Source organism: Coptis chinensis, chromosome 3 (assembly GCF_015680905.1).
Source record: "Coptis chinensis isolate HL-2020 chromosome 3, ASM1568090v1, whole genome shotgun sequence".
Taxonomy (NCBI): Eukaryota; Viridiplantae; Streptophyta; class Magnoliopsida; order Ranunculales; family Ranunculaceae; genus Coptis; species Coptis chinensis.
In genome coordinates, this window is record NC_141458.1 from 3086483 (window position 1) to 3105683 (window position 19201).

General features: G+C 37.6%; 1 protein-coding gene across 1 annotated transcript; it reads right to left on the reverse strand.

Moving 5' to 3' along the window:
* Positions 1-12282: 12282 nt before the first annotated feature.
* On the reverse strand, positions 12283-15176 carry LOC147507282 (uncharacterized). The gene is made up of 6 exons (XM_086601379.1): positions 15010-15176; positions 14809-14958; positions 14119-14601; positions 13940-14030; positions 13668-13863; positions 12283-12623 (listed from the first exon to the last, which is right to left on the reverse strand). Exons 1-6 carry the CDS (start codon positions 15174-15176, stop codon positions 12283-12285), a joined length of 1428 nt encoding a protein of 475 aa, XP_086457505.1.
* Positions 15177-19201: the final 4025 nt, after the last annotated feature.

The following is a 19201-nucleotide window of genomic DNA, read 5'->3' on the forward strand; positions in this document are numbered from 1 at the left end:
TAGGATGGATTTCTTGATGAAGCGGTTCTTTGGGAAGGTAAGAGATGAAGATTTACGTGATGAAAATGGAGTTGTTGTGAAGAAAGCGTCAACCCAAAAAAGAGGTGCAGTTTGCTTTGAGAGCTTATCTGTTATTTTTCTTTGGATGTACCGCCTTCACCGACATCGTCCGAACTGCGGTTCCGTTTGTTATCTGAGGCGCTTTGAAATTTGCGAGATCGGAGACTACGGCGGGGGTGCAACCTTTACCGGGCTTACTTATGCGGGGTCTTGGGACTGCCACAAGTGCCAAGGTGAAGGGTGTTTCGAGGCTATTTCACTCTCCTACGTATTAGTTTTTTGTTTTTCTTTCAATGTCAATTTTATCTATCTATTACAATATTAACTTCGGTGTCTATATTAATGTAGGCATGGATTTATGAGTACTTCCGGTGTTGGGCCATACCCAAATGAGGACTATCATTTGAGCATGTCCCGATGCTAATAGGTACTCGATTACTCGATCTTTTTATGCTAGCACAACAAATGCATTGAAGTATACCCGAGCCACCATTGATAATATGACTTATCTTGATGTAAGCATTTTTGTATGTAAATAGTTTTATTTATTAATTAATATTATTAGTATGTGATTAATGATTAATTTCCTCGATCATATGCTATTTGGCCGGGTTGAATGGTATCCCTATGTTGAAGTCCGAGCTACGGCGGTGGATGAAATAGCATTTTTCGAGGATTTATATGCTTTCTTGATAATGTCGAAGCGATTACAATGTTCGCGAGGGTTGTCGTCGATTGGGTCATATGCAGTTTTGTACCCTCGGATCCCCAAAACCAAAGACCTCGACCTTGAACTACTTCGGACGGGTATGATGTGAAATTTAATATTGCGTCTTCCCTCTTTGGAGTAATTGGCGAGAATCACTTGATTCAACTTGAACAACGGACCCATTCCGTCTTATCCATGGGAGTGTGTTAGTAGATACATGAGTTGAATACGAAAACAATAGTCATATGAGAATGATAAACCCGATCATCTTAGTCACTACTCCCTACGAGTCTTCCATATCATAATCGGTGAGTTAATATCTTACAACGTTAATTTTTGTTTTGTTTTGTTTTGTTTTGGTATTTTATAAATGTAAATGTATATACTAATGTAGTTTTGTGTTTTAATTTTGGCGGACACCCGTCGTCCGATGAAATTTCGCTTGCTCAATCAAGGCCCGCAATTGGGTGGATCTGCTTCCAGAGGATGCACAGAACGAGTTCATGGAGGCATACAATTTGACCCGGTGCAAGTTCATTGGCGGACGATATCGTGAAGGAGCATAGGATTTAGGTATGTTGAGTTTGGTTAGTTTAGGGTTTAGGGTTTAGTGGCCATATATCTTGTTTTTGGTGTGTTGAGCATAGGATTGCAGCTTGTGGCCATATATCTTGTTTTTGGTGTGTCCACTGGGCAATGAGTGGAATGGGAGAGTCTCATTGTCCTATATGTAGGTGTCCATATAGTCACTTCCCTAGTATCTGAGTCAATTGCTTCATTTTTTGCTCTTGAAAATGTTGAGCATAGGATTGCAGCTTGTGGCCCCCAAGAAAGCATATACATAGATAAAACTCATACACAATACACATATGAAGAGGGAAAATTGGAGAAAAGATAGAGATTATTAACTTCATATGATTTAGTTATCTCTAGCACCACCACTTTTGAGTTTGAAATAGACACCCGGCTGTTCAATGGCATCAACAATAGTGTTTTATGCTTAAAAGGAGGAACTTAGCACCTTTACACATTAGTTGGATCTTTTCTTAGTAGACATATAACGACAAAGTTTGAGGACTTGCTAGGGTCTTAGAAAACATAGCTAGTTTGGCAAATTGTCATTCTTGATCCTTAAATATGATAGTGTTAAGTCTTGATTAGGTCATGTAACAATGGTGTTTCTCATGATCAAACAATTACTTAATGTATTTCTGGGGTCTAGAGTGTAGTTAGTCTACTCAATGTGAAACCGCCACTTCTCATGGCGATAATTTCCCAAACTATGAGTTTGATATTTTTTGGACAATGGCATATATATGAAAATCTTAGAAATCATGATTTTGCATTTGAAATTTGAATTTTTATGTTATCTTTGTTTGTAGCTCGAAATGGAGGACGGTGATGAAATTGATGCGATCTTTGCACCCATTTGGGGGTGCTCTTGGCGGTATAATAATAGCATGATGAAAGCCGTAAAATTTGGTAGGGAAAAAGGTTGTTGATAGAGGTCTTTGTCGAAGTCTGTTATTTTTTCGGTTTTGTCAAAGATTATCTTTAAGGTATAAATTACCAAAGAAAAGGGTTAAGACATTTGTAACTTCGATACCTCCATATGGTTTTATGTTCTTGAATGGTTATTGGTTGTCCTCTCATTTGTCATTTGCAGTGAATGTGGTTTCATTTTCTGCATCGCCGGTTCTTTTGTTTCACTTCTATCAATAAAGGTTTAAATAGCAGAAGATATTTTGATCCCTCTTGCTAAGAAAATAAGTGGCCTCGGAAAATATATGCTAAAGTTGAACCAAACCTGTCTGTGAAATGATAATTCAAACAATGACCGGATATATACTGAATTACTGATCCCATTAATGGTGAAAGCTTATATGTATTGCCGATCTTACCCATTGTGAAATCTATCTCTTGTTTAGGTAGAATTTACAAATCGAGCGTTGAATATACTTTCAAATTTATTTTACTTGCTTCGGGTAACCTGTATACAAATTGGTTGTCTAATTTCGTATCTTAGCGAGCATGAGCCATGCATTGCTTGATCGGTTGAAATGCTTACAGCAATGTAGTAATCTAGCAATTGAACTTGCGTCATGGCGTATCGCGGTCCGTTTGGACTTCGAACTTGCATTAGAAAACGGCATGGCGTGTCTGTTTGGACTTCGAACTTGCGTCAAAAATGGCGTGTCTGTTTGGACTTTGTCCCAAACGGCATGGCCACACCGCTTGACACTAAGGCCAAAAGTTATGTGGCCATGCCGTTTGGGAACAAAGTTCAAACGGTTCCAAAGCGGTGTGGCCATGCCGTTTGGACTTTGAACTTTGGGAAAAAATGGTTTGTCTGTTTGGACTTAGTCCTGCCGTTTGGGACCCAACGGCATGGCGAACCGTTTGGACTTAGTCCCAAACGGCATGGCCAAAATTTGGACCGTTTGGCCTTAGTACCAAACGGTGTGTCCCATGCCGTTTGGGACTAAGTCCAAACGGTGTGGCTTTGCCGTTTGGGGACAAAGTCCAAACGGCACACCATTTTTGAAGTTCAAAGTCCAAACGGCATGGCCGCACCGTTTGGCCTTAATTCCAAAACGGTGTGGCCATGCCGTTTGAGACTAAAGGCCAACGGTCTGGCCATGTCGTTTGGACTTTGAACTTGCAAAAATAGAGTGTCTGTTTGGACTTTGTCCCCAAACGGCATGGCCAAAAACCGTTTGGACTTAGTCCCCAAACGGCATGGCCACCCGTTTGGTACTAAAAGGCCAAACGGTGTAACCATGCCGTTTGGGACTAAGTCCAAACGGTTTGGCCATGCCGTTTTGGGACAAAGTCCAAACAAACACGCCATTTTTTTTTATCCAAATTCAAATCCAAACGATATCGCCGTACTAAGTCCATATCGTTGATGTTGATGTTTTGGCAATTTATCAGTTTGGTTTGTTTGTGTTGATGTTCATTGATGATCATATGAGTTGAGGTAAATTTGTTGTTGACAAACGTTGGCATTATACTGGTGGTATAGTATCTGCATCAATACATCATATCAACTTACGGAACAAAATTGCAAGTGGGCACGCTTGTGTAACAACAGTAACATTTATAATAAGCACATCAAAATGCTTTATGCAATCCCAAATATTATTGTTCTGTATTACAACATTTAAGCACATCAGAATGAATTAGCAACAAGCATAGCCTGCCTGCACCTAGCTTTGGCTTGTTCAAGCCTTTCACTCCAAGTTTCAGCTCTCTTCAACTTCTCCACCTTCTTTCAACACTTCTGCTTCTTCTCTCGCTCTTTTCACGACAATTTCTCCCGTTATAGCTAATAACTCAATTTTGGCGCACTTTCTTCGAATGGTGCATAGTCAAGGTGGCAGTGATACTGTGGCATCTTGTGGAACTCAGAGCGATAAAAACATAACCGCAGAGAATGATGAAAAGATCAAGATCGATTGATGCAAAGTCGAGGGGCGGAAACGAAACGGATGAGTAGGCAGTATTTTTACCTAAAGCAAAGCTTTGCCTCCGATTCTCCATTTCTCCTTGAGCCATACTTCTCTTTTCTACAATATCAATGAGATTAGAACTTCGGTCTAAACCAAAGCAATATTAAAATTTGAAAATAAAAGGAGAAAGAAGTTATCAAAAAAGCACCGGTCTATCATTATGATGTTTCCTATCTAGAGCCTAGCTAGCGGACAACATTAGATACTATCCAATGGAATGATGCAATGGAACACAACCCTCGACCGCAGTTCAACTTAACAACACTTGATAAAACTCTAACAAGGCTGCCATATCTAAACCACTCTTAACAAGTCCGGACATCAATGAAGTCCATGACGCCTTGGATAAAAATATCATTAGAACTAGTGAACATTTAGAATCAAAGAGTTTTGAATAAATCTATACTTACAATCGGCCATTACGTATTATTTTTCTCCCGACAATTTCTCGAGTCATGGTTAGCAATCAGTCCACATCTGTGACACTTTCTTCCTGAATTGTTTAGGGCTATCTCTTTGGGGGATTTCCATCTATCCGCTTTCTTCTTCCCCCTCCCTTTTGTTTGAGAAATGTTGGGATTCAAAATCAATAGCTGAAATAAAGACCGAATTAAAATAAATATTTATATCAAATTAAACACCGAATTAAACACTAAATTTATATCAAATTAAACATTCAAATAAAAAAAACTTGTGATGTATTAACCGAAGGTATCGAAGGCTCTGCAACTGGAGGCTCTGCAACTTCTGCGTCTCCTTTGTAGGAAGTCTCATTAAACTTTGAAATTTCAATAGCCATTTCACCAATCTTTTCAATAAAATATGAATAACCCTCAAAAGTATGCGATGCATCGTAAGCCACTTGAGAAGCAACCTTGATAGAATGAGCCACTCTCAAAGGTTCATTTGAGACATTCCCGACCACAAATCCAGTATCAAACTCCGCTCTATAAGTGTTAGACTTTTGCATCCACCGCGTCAATCTAAAATGGTTTGGAATCTCTTCAATCCCGTGGCGCATAAAACCTTTAAGATATGACCACAAAGCAAACCCATAAACTGAAAAGTACTTGCATTCATGATCTCCTCTAAGGTTCCTCTATCGAAACTCACTCTCCAAACTGAATTCTTCAGCCGGTCTCTCCATTTCACCATGTAGCTTCGGTTTCCATACACATCAATTTGTTCCCCATCAATTTTGTACTCCATCTTTGCCTTTTCTAGTTGCTCTTTAAATTTATTGAATATTGAGATCATTATAGACCTTCGCGGCATGCATAAGGATGAAAGCATCGTTAGGCACAATCCGTGAACTATGCTTTCGGTCGCGTAATCGAGAATCTCTTTCTTTCCTAGCAAGCAAAGTCAAAGACTTCTCATTACCATGTACAAACTGCATAAACGTAGTCGTCGAATTGACAAACCGGTCATAATGAGCATTCATCGATTCACTTCGACCCGATTAGGTGTGCATACCACAAAAAGGTGCCACTGATAACAAGGAACCCATTTCTCCCGCATTGAATATATCTCTCATCAACCAAGGATTTTCAGACAACTCATACTTCTCAATGATTGTACACCATCTTCTCTCAAAATCAACAATCCTATCTAAAAGAAATAGTGTTCTTCAACTCGGTTACCAATGTCTCAAATTTGGTAAATGACATCTTCTCTTGGAATTTCTGCATAATATGCCAAAGACAAGAACGATGACGAGTATTAGGAAACACTTTGGCAATGGTCATCATCGCTCTATCCCGGTCGATTGATGATTGCGGTTGGCGACGACCACCCATGGCTGCAAGCCGGGCCTTAAATAGCCATATGAATGTATCTTCGTCTCATCAAGCAACAATCGCTAAACCAAACTGAATCGGCGATAATGATGGTTGACTCCGATAAAAGGGGCAAAAGGCATGGAATATGCATTGGTACGATATGTGGTATCAAAAGACACAACATCTCCGAAATATTCATCGCGCATCGAGACCTCCCATGAACCCGAGAAAAAGTTCACCCCAGTCCCATTTTCATCTAAATCAATAGCGTAATAGAACCGGGGATCCTCGGCAGACTCTTCGCATAAAAAATATTGCGGCCGGCGGCTTGCATCACCTTCTTTAGGCATCTTTACGGTCAAACCATAATAATGGTTCCAACAATCTTTCGTGTAAACCCAACTTCCTCTCCATGGAAAAAAAGATGCCACTTTCCCAACAGATAAACCATTATCACTAAATATCTCGGTCAAGCACTTCACGCCGGGCATATGTTTGTTAGTTTTCATGCAAATTCTCTTCGATGGGGTCACGGGACCGTGACTATGGTCATTATGAGCAACGTTGACCTCATATATCTCTTCATGCATTCTTTTTTAATAATTAATTCTAGCTTAGCAACCACACCGGATAGTTGATGTATTTCTTGATCGGACTTCATCTCTCTTAGGAGTCTTAACCCTTCACGTGAGCAAACCAAGAAACAACCACTAACCAAATCCACCTGATTTTGTTGCTTAGAAGTCGTCCGAACACGAGTCTCAAATCCCTCTTGTTGACCATACTCTTTGTAATAAGTCTTTGCCTCTCAATCAATACTTGTAAAAGTCATTCCTATATAAGGAGCAGCTAAATGTTTTGCGTGCCTTGAGCGGGGGCTTTAGTAGGCGAAGACCCAACTTCGCCTTCTTCCGATATTGATTGATGTCTCTCGTCTCCATTTCTATAAATCGAAAAATTAAAATATAAATAACTTAAACGATCAAAAATCCCAATGTACATAAACAGTGTAAATAACTTAAACATCGAAACTCTGACAGAGTTAACCAAATATGCTACTTCACCGAACTCTGTCAGAGTTCAAAACTCTGACAGAGTTCACCGAATATGCTAGTTCACCGAACTCTGATAGAGTTCAAAACTCTGACAAAGTTCACCGAATATGTTAGTTCACCGAACTCTAACAGAGTTTTAAACTCTGACAGAGTTCAATATGTTAGTTCACCGAACTCTAACAGAGTTCAAAACTCTGACAGAGTTCACCGAACTCTGACAGAGTTCAAAACTCTGAAAGAATACGGCATGAAGAATACGACAGAGTTCACCGAACTCTGAAAGAGTTCAAAACTCTGACAAGATAACGGCATGAAGAATACGACAGAGTTCAAAACTCTGACAGAGTCAAGTTCACCGAATATGATACTTCATCGAACTCGGCGAGTTCAAAACTCCGACGAGAATCACGGCATGAAGAATACGACGAGTTCACCGAACTCCGCCGATCATCTGACGAGTTCAAAACTCTGACAGAGTTCACCGAATATGCTACTTCAACGAACTCTGACAGAGTTCAAAACTCTGAAAGAGTTCAAAACTCTGATAGAGTTCACGAACTTCGGCGAGTTCAAAACTCGACGAATCACGGCATGAAGAATACGACAGAGTTCACCGAACTCTAAAAGAGTTCAAAACTCTGACAGAATACAGCATGAAGAATACGACAGAGTTCACCGAACTCTGAAAGAGTTCAAAACTCTGACAGAGTTCAACGAACTCTGGCGAATCTGGCATGAAGAATACGACGAGTTCAAAACTCGACAGTCAAAGTTCACGAATATGATACTTCAATCAACTCGACGAGTTCAAAACTCCGACGAAATCACGGCATGAAGAATCTGACGAGTTCACGAACTCACGGAGAATCACGAGTTCAAAACTTTGACAGAGTTCACCGAACTCTGGCGGAGTTTACCGAATATGCTACTTCAACGAACTCTGACAGAGTTCAAAACTCGATAGAGTTCATCGAACTCGGACGAGTTCAAAACTCGGCGAGATCACGCATGAAAGAATACGACAGTTTCACCTAACTTCGAAGAGTTTTGAACTCGGCGAATCTGATGAGTTCAAAACTTCGACGAGTTCACCGAATAAGTTACTTCAAGAGTCAAAACTTCGAAGAGTTCAAAACTCGAAGTTCAAAACTCGATAGTTCAATTCACCGAACTCGAACTCGGCGAGTTCAAAACTCTCACGAATCACGACATGAAGAATACGACGAGTTCACCTAACTCTAAAAGAGTTCAAAACTCGGCGAGTTCACCGAATATACTTTACTTCAACGAACTCGACAGAGTTCAAAACTCGATAGAGTTCACCGAACTCCCGACAGAGTTCAAAACTCTCGGCGAATCTGACATGAAGAATAATGACGAGTTCACCTAACTCTAAAAGAGTTCAAAACTTCGGCGAGTTCAAAACTTCGGCGTATCACGCATGAAGAATACGAAAGAGTTCAAAACTCGAAAGAGTTCAAAACTTCGACGAGTTCAACGAACTCCTCGGCGAATCTGGCATGAAGAATCTGACCGAGTTCAAAACTTCGGCGAGTCAAAGTTCACGAATATGATACTTCATCAACTCGACAGTTCAAAACTCTGACGTAATCACGGCATGAAGAATCATGACGAGTTCACCGAACTCGAAAGAGTTTTGAACTCGGCGAGTATCACGACAGAGTTCAAAACTCGACAGAGTTCACCGAATATGCTACTTCAACGAACTCGCCGAGTTCAAAACTCGAAAGAGTTCAAAACTCGATAGAGTTCACCGAACTCGACGAGTTCAAAACTCGACGAATCACGGCATGAAGAATACGACAGAGTTCACCAACTCCGGCGTATCACGACAAAGTTCACCGAACTCGACAGAGTTCACGAACTCGACGACTATCACTGACGAGTTCAAAACTCGACAGAATCACGCATGAATAATACGACGCGTGAAGAATCGACGAGTTCACCAAATTGTCGCCTTTTTAACGAGGGTATTAATCATAACTATAATCATAGCAACCTAAATTAAATCAAAATTCAAGTTTTTATGGTATAATGACAATCCAAGTGTCAATTAAAGCATTATTAATAGGCAAGCACCATAACCAAATGTGCACTATAGTTGAAGTGCCAAATGATACCTGTCAGAGAAGAAGAAACCTAATTGCCAAATGATGAGAAGAAGAAGCCGAGAGAGCAGATGGATAGAGAGAGAGAATCTAAATTTCGGTTTTTTTTTTTGGTTAGATCGGTTTGAACTCTTTGGTGAAGATCGGTTTTTTTTTTTTTTTTTTAGAGAAGATGATGAGGAAAATTTTGAAATATCGAAATATCGGTAAATATCGGTAAATTGGGTGAATTAGATCTTCAGATCTAGAGGGCTCGATCGGACGGCTCAAATGAAGAGTGAGATAAGGGTGGCACTCTAAGAGTGGCACCCTAGACAAACCGTATATATATATATATATAGTTCATCCCATACCTGAATTATGCATTTCTCTATTAAGCTGTTTTACCAAATGACCTTACTACGTACATCGACTTCAACTCGATGATCACTTGCCAACACCTTAGTTTCAAGAATAATTTTTCAATTGTTATGTTATCCAATTACTTGTGTTTTCCTTATTAAAAATGTTACATAGTATTTACCTATTTTCAAATGCTTTCAATGAATTAGTGACAAAAAAATTTAAAAGAAAACTACTCTTCAATCTTCATCACTAAATAAGTTGTTTTTTTTTAGCGTATTACTCTTCTCGGGTTGCCTACTTCTCAATCTCCTTTTCCAATATAATAAATGATTTGATGGGATTTTTACATTGGTGTTGGTTGAGTGATTGTGGTATTGTTAGATTTGAATTTTTAGGGTTGCATGTCATAGCTCGAGTATATTATATCTGACAAGGACTTTGGACAATTTCTAACTTGAACAGTAAGTTCATGCGTTAAACGTTGTAGTTCATTTTTGTTGAATATTTGTTTAGTGAAGCAGTCCTGTAGTAATATTAGTTACCAAAGAAAGTGAAGGTATGGTGAAACTTTAGGAATATTATTATTGATGGTCAATTCAGATGTTTTTCATTTGTAAAATTCCAACATATTCGCAAAATGTATTGTTTATTTTTTTATTTTTATTTTTGTATTTTTGTATTTTTTTCGTGGGATTACTTCGACACTTCTATTTTTCGACACTATAGGGGAATTTCCTATTCTTCGACACTCCTATTTTCATTGAGCTGCCTACTTATCAATTTTTATTTTTCGGCTCTATAGGGGAATTTTCTATTCTTCGACACTACTATTTTCATCGAGTTGCCCACTTATCAATTTTTTTTTCCCATCACAATAAATAGTAAATACATGTGAAATTTTAAATCACATTATCTATGATGTTTCTTTATGGAATCTGTACCGAAGACACGGGCATTAACTAGTACTATATGTAGGGCAGAGGAACGGGTTGGATTTGGGTCGAATATGGCTATATCCGAATCTGAACCCGATTAGTTTGACAATATCCAAACCCGAATCCGAATAAAACTGAAATCTTATATTCAAACTCGAATCGAACCCGACCAACCAGATCGGATAACACTAAAAATGCAAAAAAAGCCCAAAAAAATGTATCTGAATCCGACCCGAATAACTAAACGGATATGAAAATCGACCCGAACCCAAACTATTCAGATTCGGGTCAAACCCGACCCGATTCCTGCCCTAACTATACGCTCTTAATTGGTTTTTTTTTTATTAATAAGATTTGAATTTTTAAAATATTTAGTTTCAAACTAAATTAAATATCCAAATTACTTTACTTACCCTCATAGAATCAATATTTATTCATTATATTATTGAAAAAAAAATCAATATTCATAACTCTTAATTCTTAGAAATCAAATTTCACATTTGGTTATAACTAAGATTACTTTCCAAAACAAACCAACAAATCTTACCACTCAAAACCCTAACCATTAATTCATTCCATAATTAAACCAAATCTCCAAATCAATAAATACCAGAAAATCTCGAGAACAAGATTTACCAAAAAAAAAAAAGGGGGGACCACAAAATCAAGGGGTTTTTAGGTTTTGGTCCTCCTAATAATAGGGTAATTAGGCTTTGGTCCACCAATGATCGATTATTAGGTTTTGGTCCTCCTAACCGTGAGTTGACCGTGAGTTGACCAGGTTGACTAACGATGGACGTCCGCCCAACTCACATATTTTGCTATTACCTACAATACCCTTGACGTGCCTTACACATGACTTATTGGTTTTTGAATAAAAAATATAAGACACATGTCAAAATCTGGACAAGTAGCCGTTGGAATTCAATTACACCAATTTTCTAATTTCTGAACTAGCCGTTGGAATTCAATCCTATAAGTAAGGTTGTCCATTCAATCCTAAAAGGGAAATAGAAGAGATGAGAGAAGATGGGTGGAAGTGAGGTTGTTGCAGTCGTTGCTGCTCCTAAGGTAAAGTTAGGTTAGTTTAGAATGACTAAAACCTAAACGATGATATTAATAGAAGGACCAAAAGCTAATTTATTTTACTGTTTTGCAGGTTTGTCAATTGTGCTATGAAGAGGGCCATTATACTTCAACATGTTCATACTTTGGCATTCACTGTGATTATGCACCTTGTTGTGGCTTTATGAGAGTTGTGTTAGGTCACACAAATCAAGGTACTACGCAATTCAAGTATCTTAAGTGTTCTCGTCCTAGTTGTAAGTTTGTGAAATGGATATACTTCGACAAAGAGGTATACCACCAAGTTTGTAACCTCTGTAAGGAACAAATTGGAGTTTGTGAAGAGTGTGAGTTGTGCACTAGTTGTCATCTTCCTAATACTTGTGTCAAGAGTGCGTGAGAGTTGTGAGGAAGAGTGCTATGTGTAAGTTGTACTAAATATAGTATGTTCTACTGTGGGTGTAATCTGTGTGGATGTAGTGCTATCAAGTACTCTATTCATACCCTATAAATAAAGTTGTCTGCTTTTACATATAAAAACATAGCATTGTACTATATAAGATTCTTCAAACAAAAAACACAAAAACCATAGCACTCCAACATAGCATTGTGATAAGATTCTTGAAAACAATAAAAAATAAAAAATAAAACAAACAAAATAACACTCCAACATCTTGTGATGTGAGTGATCTCACTGAGTATGACTTAAAGGCTCATAGACGCAAGGAGCAGATGTATTCCCTAGTGTACTTGGTGTCTGAACATGACCACCATCATCATCCTCTCTACCGAACCAGTAATGAAACCCCCTTGATCCTCTTTTTCCCCTTGGCGGTCTGCTTCCCCTAGGTGCTCTCCCCCCTCTCCTAGCTCTTGGCACTTGTTGCCTAACATCTTGTTGATTAGCATTATTCTCCTGATGCTCTTGGTGCTCTTGTTGCTGCTGATGATGAACATGGTGCTCTTGCTGCTCAGCTTGGTTATGCTGATCATGCTCTTCTTCTTGGCCTCCATTTTGAGCCTTTTGTTTGACTAATCAAGATTTAAGAAACATTTATTGATGCAATCATAATTTAAAACAGATGACAATAAGTCAAACATAATTTCATTGAAACACAGTCCTAATTAATAGGATAATTCCCTCAAACATTCTTCATACAAACATAGCATAATAACATTAAAACATACCCTATACATAATAGACCCCTACAACAACATTCATCACTCAAGCATTTTTCACTCAAACATAAACTTAATAGACCTTACTTAGCATAGACATAGTTGATCACAAACATAAACACTACTTAAATTTTGGGAGCACAAATCCCTTAGCCTTTAAGGCTTGCGCAACAACTTTCTTTGGTATGTTATGGTGTTCACCACCATGAAGGCCTTCCTCCTTCCTTTTAGATCCATGATTTTTCTCCCAATTCAGCTTAACCATGTGATCCAACACCATTTTGTGTGAACACTTTGGATTAAGGTTTATGAATTGTCTACATATTTCAGCTTGTCTGGCAGAGAAATTGTTGTAAACACCAGGAAGGATGAGATCTTTTAAGTGGGGTGGGTCCAGTCCAACAATGTCAAGTCCCTTTCTTTTACCTTCTACTTTCCCTTTCCCATTGATATGTGTGTGAGAGATATGGAAACGAGAGAAGTGAGAAGTGTGTGAGAGGTATGAAAGTAATGTGTTGGTTTTATAGCCCAAAGTCAAGTATAGTCTTGGAAAACAGACAAGTTTTGAAAACAGGTCATGCTTATATGTCTAGTCTAGTCTAGTCTAGTCTTGGAAAATAGGCAAGTTTTGAAAACAGACCATGCTTATATGTCTAGTCTAGTCTAATCTTGGAAAATAGACAAGACATGGATATTTGTGTAGGTTTTGGTCTCCTTTGAAAACAGAAAACAAACAAAATCAGACAACTTTATTTATATAAAACTCTAACTTTAAAACTCTAACTCAAATAGAAAACAGACAAAATCCCAATAGAACTCCAACTAACCAATAGAAAACTCCTAACTAACCAATAGAAATCCCAATAGAAAACAAACAAACATGTTAGGGCTTGTTACCTCTTTTGCTTGGTGATGAGCTTGTCTCCTTTGTAGCCTTCTTGCAAGGTCTTGCATTATGTCCTACTTCACCACAATTCCTACATTTTATTTTGTCACTAGCCTTTTCTTCATCATTTCCCCTTATCCTTTGTTTCTTTGGCCTCCCTGGTTTTCTCTCATTTGGAGGAGGTAGTACAACATTCTTAGGTTTAATCTGTTTATAAAAAAAAATTAGAATCATATTCATTTAGATAACAAATAAATAGAACAATGTAGATTCAAATAACAACCTTGTCCCAGTGTTCGTTATTGGCAATTGGATAGATATAGCCTGCATAAATTGCTCTGAATGACTCCACAGTGTAGTAATGACTGCAGCACCTAAAAACAAAACAATTTACAAAACAATATAAGAAGATAATATGAAATACTATAAAACAAAACAATTTACAATAACATAACAACTCACTTGGCCCAACTCTCCTTCTTTGGTCTTCTTGGTCTTATCATAGCTATTGCATGGACACAGGGTATCCCTGTTATTTGCCACACAATGCATTCACATGTCATATTAGTAATGTGCACAAGGAAGGTCTTCCCATTCTTGGTATTGGTGGCCAAAAACTCATTTGGTGCAACTCCTGAAATCTTATACCTATGATACTTGGCTTCCAACTTTTCAATTACACCTTGTACAGCAGGTACCAAATCACCCTCACTTAGTCCATCACCTATCTCTCTTCTATCATACGTAAGTGACATATTTGTCAATGTATACTTATCCATAAACTGCATCAGTGGCTTGTCTTTGATCTTAAGGATCCAAGAATTAAAAGATTCACAACAGTTACTTGTGACAGCATCAGTCTTTGGTGTTAGATCAAAATATGATCTAACCCATGTCTTTCTAGATTCCTTCTCCAACCATTTTTTGGATCCTTGTCTGTCTGCTCTATTGAATCCATAAATGCCTCATGTGTAGTTATCATGTATGCTTTAGCTGCTCCCCAACATAAACTCTCCAAATAATGACCTTTAAAGATAGTCTTAAAATTCTTGTACATATGTCTAAAACAGAACCTGTGATTGAGGTGACCTAATGGTGTGAATATAGACTATAATATGAAAAAATCAAGTTTAAATATATGATGTAATATACCTGTGATATGCATATGGGAAGTTAGTTACAACATCATCAATGAGACCCTTCTGCCTGTCAGATATAAAAGTGAGTTGTCCTGTTGGATGCTTGTTCAAGTGGGGCTTAAGTAAGCTCAGCATCTTGTTCCAGGTAAACTTATTCTCACCCCTACATATAAAGATAGCAAGTGGAAAAATGTCATTCATACATCCCCCATACTTGCCCTTAAGAAAGCAACCATCAAGTCCAATGATTGGCCTACACCCATTCACAAACCCATCTAATGATGCCTTGTACGCAACAAAGAAACCCACAAACTCATCTACAGAATCCTTGTACCACTTTACAATGCTGCATTCATTCCTTTCCAAAATTTGTTTTTTCATTTATGAAATCACCATGTACCCCTCTTCATAATTACCATGCATTTTCTCTAGCAACATGATCCTTGCTCTCCAAGCAATCCAATAAGATATGTGTACACCATACTCACGATATATCTCATTAAACAAGTCAACTGGAGCAAAGGTTGGATGGGCCTTTGCAAATGCTTCCAATTCATTAGCAACCCAAAGAGCTTTGGCTTGCACAACTTTGTTCTCCTCATCAGCTTCACAAGTATGGATGTCATTATACTTCCTGAGCTTCACTGTAAGCTCATTTATCTTCTTGCTACATTTCACAAACCACTTGCAGTCCTTATCTTTACAAATAACAAAATACATTTCCTTATCATTCTTTTTCTGTTTGAAACTAAACATGTGGGAGACTACCATATCTTTTATAAATTGTCTACACTCTCCAATGTGTCTCCATTCCATATTTGTTTTCAATTTCAAGTTCTTTTTGGAGACTGTTGCTTCTGGGTTATCAGTCCTCTCAGCATCTTCTTCCACATAGCAATTTCTTGTTGATATCACAAAATTGTTCATCTCAGTATCTTCTTCTTCATTATCTGACACTAGTGAACCTTCTGAACTCTGACTTGAATGGACATCAACAGGATCCTAATCGTCATCTTCTTTATCAGATTCAGGATCACCCAAATTAAATGTATCTTGACTACAAGGGCCAAATCTAGCAACCACCTCAAACTGTCTATCATTTTCATCATCTGAGCTATCACCAAGGAACATATCATTGTTTCCATGTTCAACATCATGCTCAAATGCCTCACCACTCTCAAACAAATCATTGAATTTAGAAAGAACTTCTTCCACACATGCCTGACTACTCCCAACAACTTGTTGATCAACAACAGTTGGTTCCACACCATCTCCATCCTCACTTTGACTTTCAAAGCCAATCTCCCCCCCCCTTGATCATCCTTAAATCCTTCATCCAATGATTCATCACTTGCTTCCAGAATTGGTTCAACATTATCTTCATCACTCTGACTTTCAAAATCTGAGAAATTAGACTTGTTTTGTAAAAAAGTCTTTGGAATCCCATCTTTCAGCAATACTACTCTTCTAGGAAGTTTTGCATTTGGTTTTTTGGTTTTAGTCAGAATAGGTTGTGAAGTGGACTCATCATTTGGTTTTGGTTTTTTGGTCAGAATAGGTTGTTTTGAGGGAGTGGTTAAGTCTACAATGACATTTCTAGTTGACTCATCATTTGGCATAGGTTGTGTAGTGGTTAAGTCTACAATGATATTTTCACTTGACTCATCAATTGGTGGACTTGAATTAAGTGTGGACTCATGTGTGGGCATTGAATTAGGTTCATGTGTGGGCATTGAAGGACATACACCCATGACCCTAGGGTTTGTCTCCCAATCTTGGGTCATTCCTTGCACATTCTGGTAATCATAAGACACAAACAGATGGAATTTATTGTCACTTTCAACCATTATGTTCTCCCACATATCCATAAGTTGTTTGTCAAGATCGGTGGACACAAATACCCCCGCTAAAATGCATTGAACAGATGACACCTTTTTCCCCGAACAAACATCCTAATTTCCTGGATGAATTCCATCCAATTCAACTCATCTTCTTCTACTAAATATACTCTCCTCAATCCACCAGAGTACTCCTCCAAACCAAATAAACCAGGCATAGTATTTTTCCATGAACCTCCCAAATGAATAACAAATTTTCTTTTGTCATACCACATGACTGAACCAAAGCAAAAACACAACATTTTATATAATAAGGAATGGACATAAACATCAATAAAATACGGGGAAACTGAAATGCAAATCCACTATTCTTAAGTAATTTTTTAATGGCAACAACATGGAGAATCCCTCATTTTAAATTAAATAACATAACCAACAGACAAAAAAGGTATAACCATTGGAATAACAAAATACGTAATATTTACAGACCTAATTAGGGTTTAAATATTCAAAATAATCATTGACATGCAAATTAAACATTAGGGTTTAAATATTCAAAATAATCATTGACATACAAATTAAACATGCAAAAGAAGGAGCATTGACAACGTACCTAACCAAGTTTGCTTATTTTTTTTTATATATAAAACTCCAACTCCAACTCTTAACTAACCAAGTTTGCAAGTTTGTTTTTTTCTTTAATATATAAAACTCCAACTCCTAACTAACCAAGTTTGCAATTTTCCTTCGAAGATCCAAACTACGTCAATGAGAGACTATTAACACTTTCATTCTCTCTGTGTGGAAAATGACAGAATAGAGAAATGAGAAGGGACAGAAATGAGAGAGAGTGAAAGAAGGAAGAGAAATGGCGTGAGTTAGTAAGTTTATTCCCGCCAATTTTATCGAGATCCATAGTTAACACGTGTTTTGATAACAACGGCCAAGATCTAGAAGATCTTACCCGTTAAAAAGTGACCACGTGTCTCATCACATACCGTTGAATTGGCATCAAATTACAAAATTGGAGATGGTCAACTTGGTCAACATTGACCTCATAAGGGTATTGTAGGTAATAGCAAAATATGTGAGTTGGGCGGACGTCCATCGTTGGTCAACGTGGTCAACTCACGGTCAACTCACAATTAGGAGGACCAAAACCTAATAATTGATCATTGGTGGACCAAAGCCTAATTACCCTATTATTAGGAGGACCAAAACCTAAAAACCCCCAAAATCAATCTCTTATCTCCTTACTCCCCCACGTGTCACAAACTAATCCCGCGTTAAAACCCTAAAAAATTTCGAAAATCAAAATACACTAGCCGCTCTTTAACAACGTTTTTGTCTCATTCATTCTTTCCATTTATTTCCCGCCTTTTATTTTTCTCCATCCTTAAAACCCACCAACCAACTCCCATCTCATTTCTCCCTTTCTCTTCTTCTTCTTCTCCAACCCAACTCAGAATGAACCGCCGAGTCAGAACCGGTTCGTTTAACAAATACTTAAAACCAGGAGCACTAGCCCAACTCCGTGACTCAAAACTCAAGACAAGATCTCAAAACTTTAAAAAACCCACTCTCAAAACTCTCTACACAATCATTTCAACAACACCCGCTTCATCAAATGAGTTAGATCTTAATACAGTGATGGGTTTACCTTGTTTTTCTAAAAGGTTTTGTAGTACACCAATAAATTGTCCACAAAGGAAGAAGCTTTTTGCGTCCAAGTCGTTTTATTTTGCGCCGCCTAGTCCTGATTCGCAGTTGGATGTAGATTTTCTTTTTGGTCATTGATTAGATTTTAGTTTAGATCTTTTTTTTTTTTTTTTTGTTATGTAACTTTTATGTGAAAAAGAATAAAAAATTGGTTATGAATGAATAATATTGGCTCAAATTTATGATCTTTGATGCTTTATTTTATCAATTTATGTATGCCCCTTTGTTCTAATTAGGCTAATTTGCTATTTTGGTTGTTAGTTATTTGGTTTTATTCGTTGAATTGCGGCGATTTATTGATTACGAGCAATTTGGGCATTTCATTTTGGTGTTTGTCGTGTTGATGATTATGCCATTTCCCCTAATTAGAATTGTTTTGGTTAGTAATTAATTTAGAGTGAGTGATGAAACAAAATTGTCAATCTTAAATCGGTAGTTTTGTTTCCTTTGACGATATTGTCATAGTTTTTTGTAATTGTTAATCTAGTATTCTATGAATTAATCATTGTTTTTGTAGATTTGCGGCGATTTAATTTGTTATGAGGAATTTGTGCATTTCATTTTGTTTGTGTTGTTGTGAGTGTTTAGGCCATTTCCCTTGGTTAGATCTGTTTTGGCTAGTAATTAATTTTGAGAGGGCAATGAAAGTATATCTCAATTGGGATTTGGTTGTTTTTGATGGTTCATGAATCTGGAATGATGGTTTAGTGCATAATAGTCATGTTTATAATACTTGTTTAGTTAGGAAGTGTGTGTTTATTATGTGATTCTATCTTGTTGACAACCTTGCATTGCATGGTCTATTATATTCTTTTTTCCTTTTTAGATTATTTTGGTTCATAACTTAAT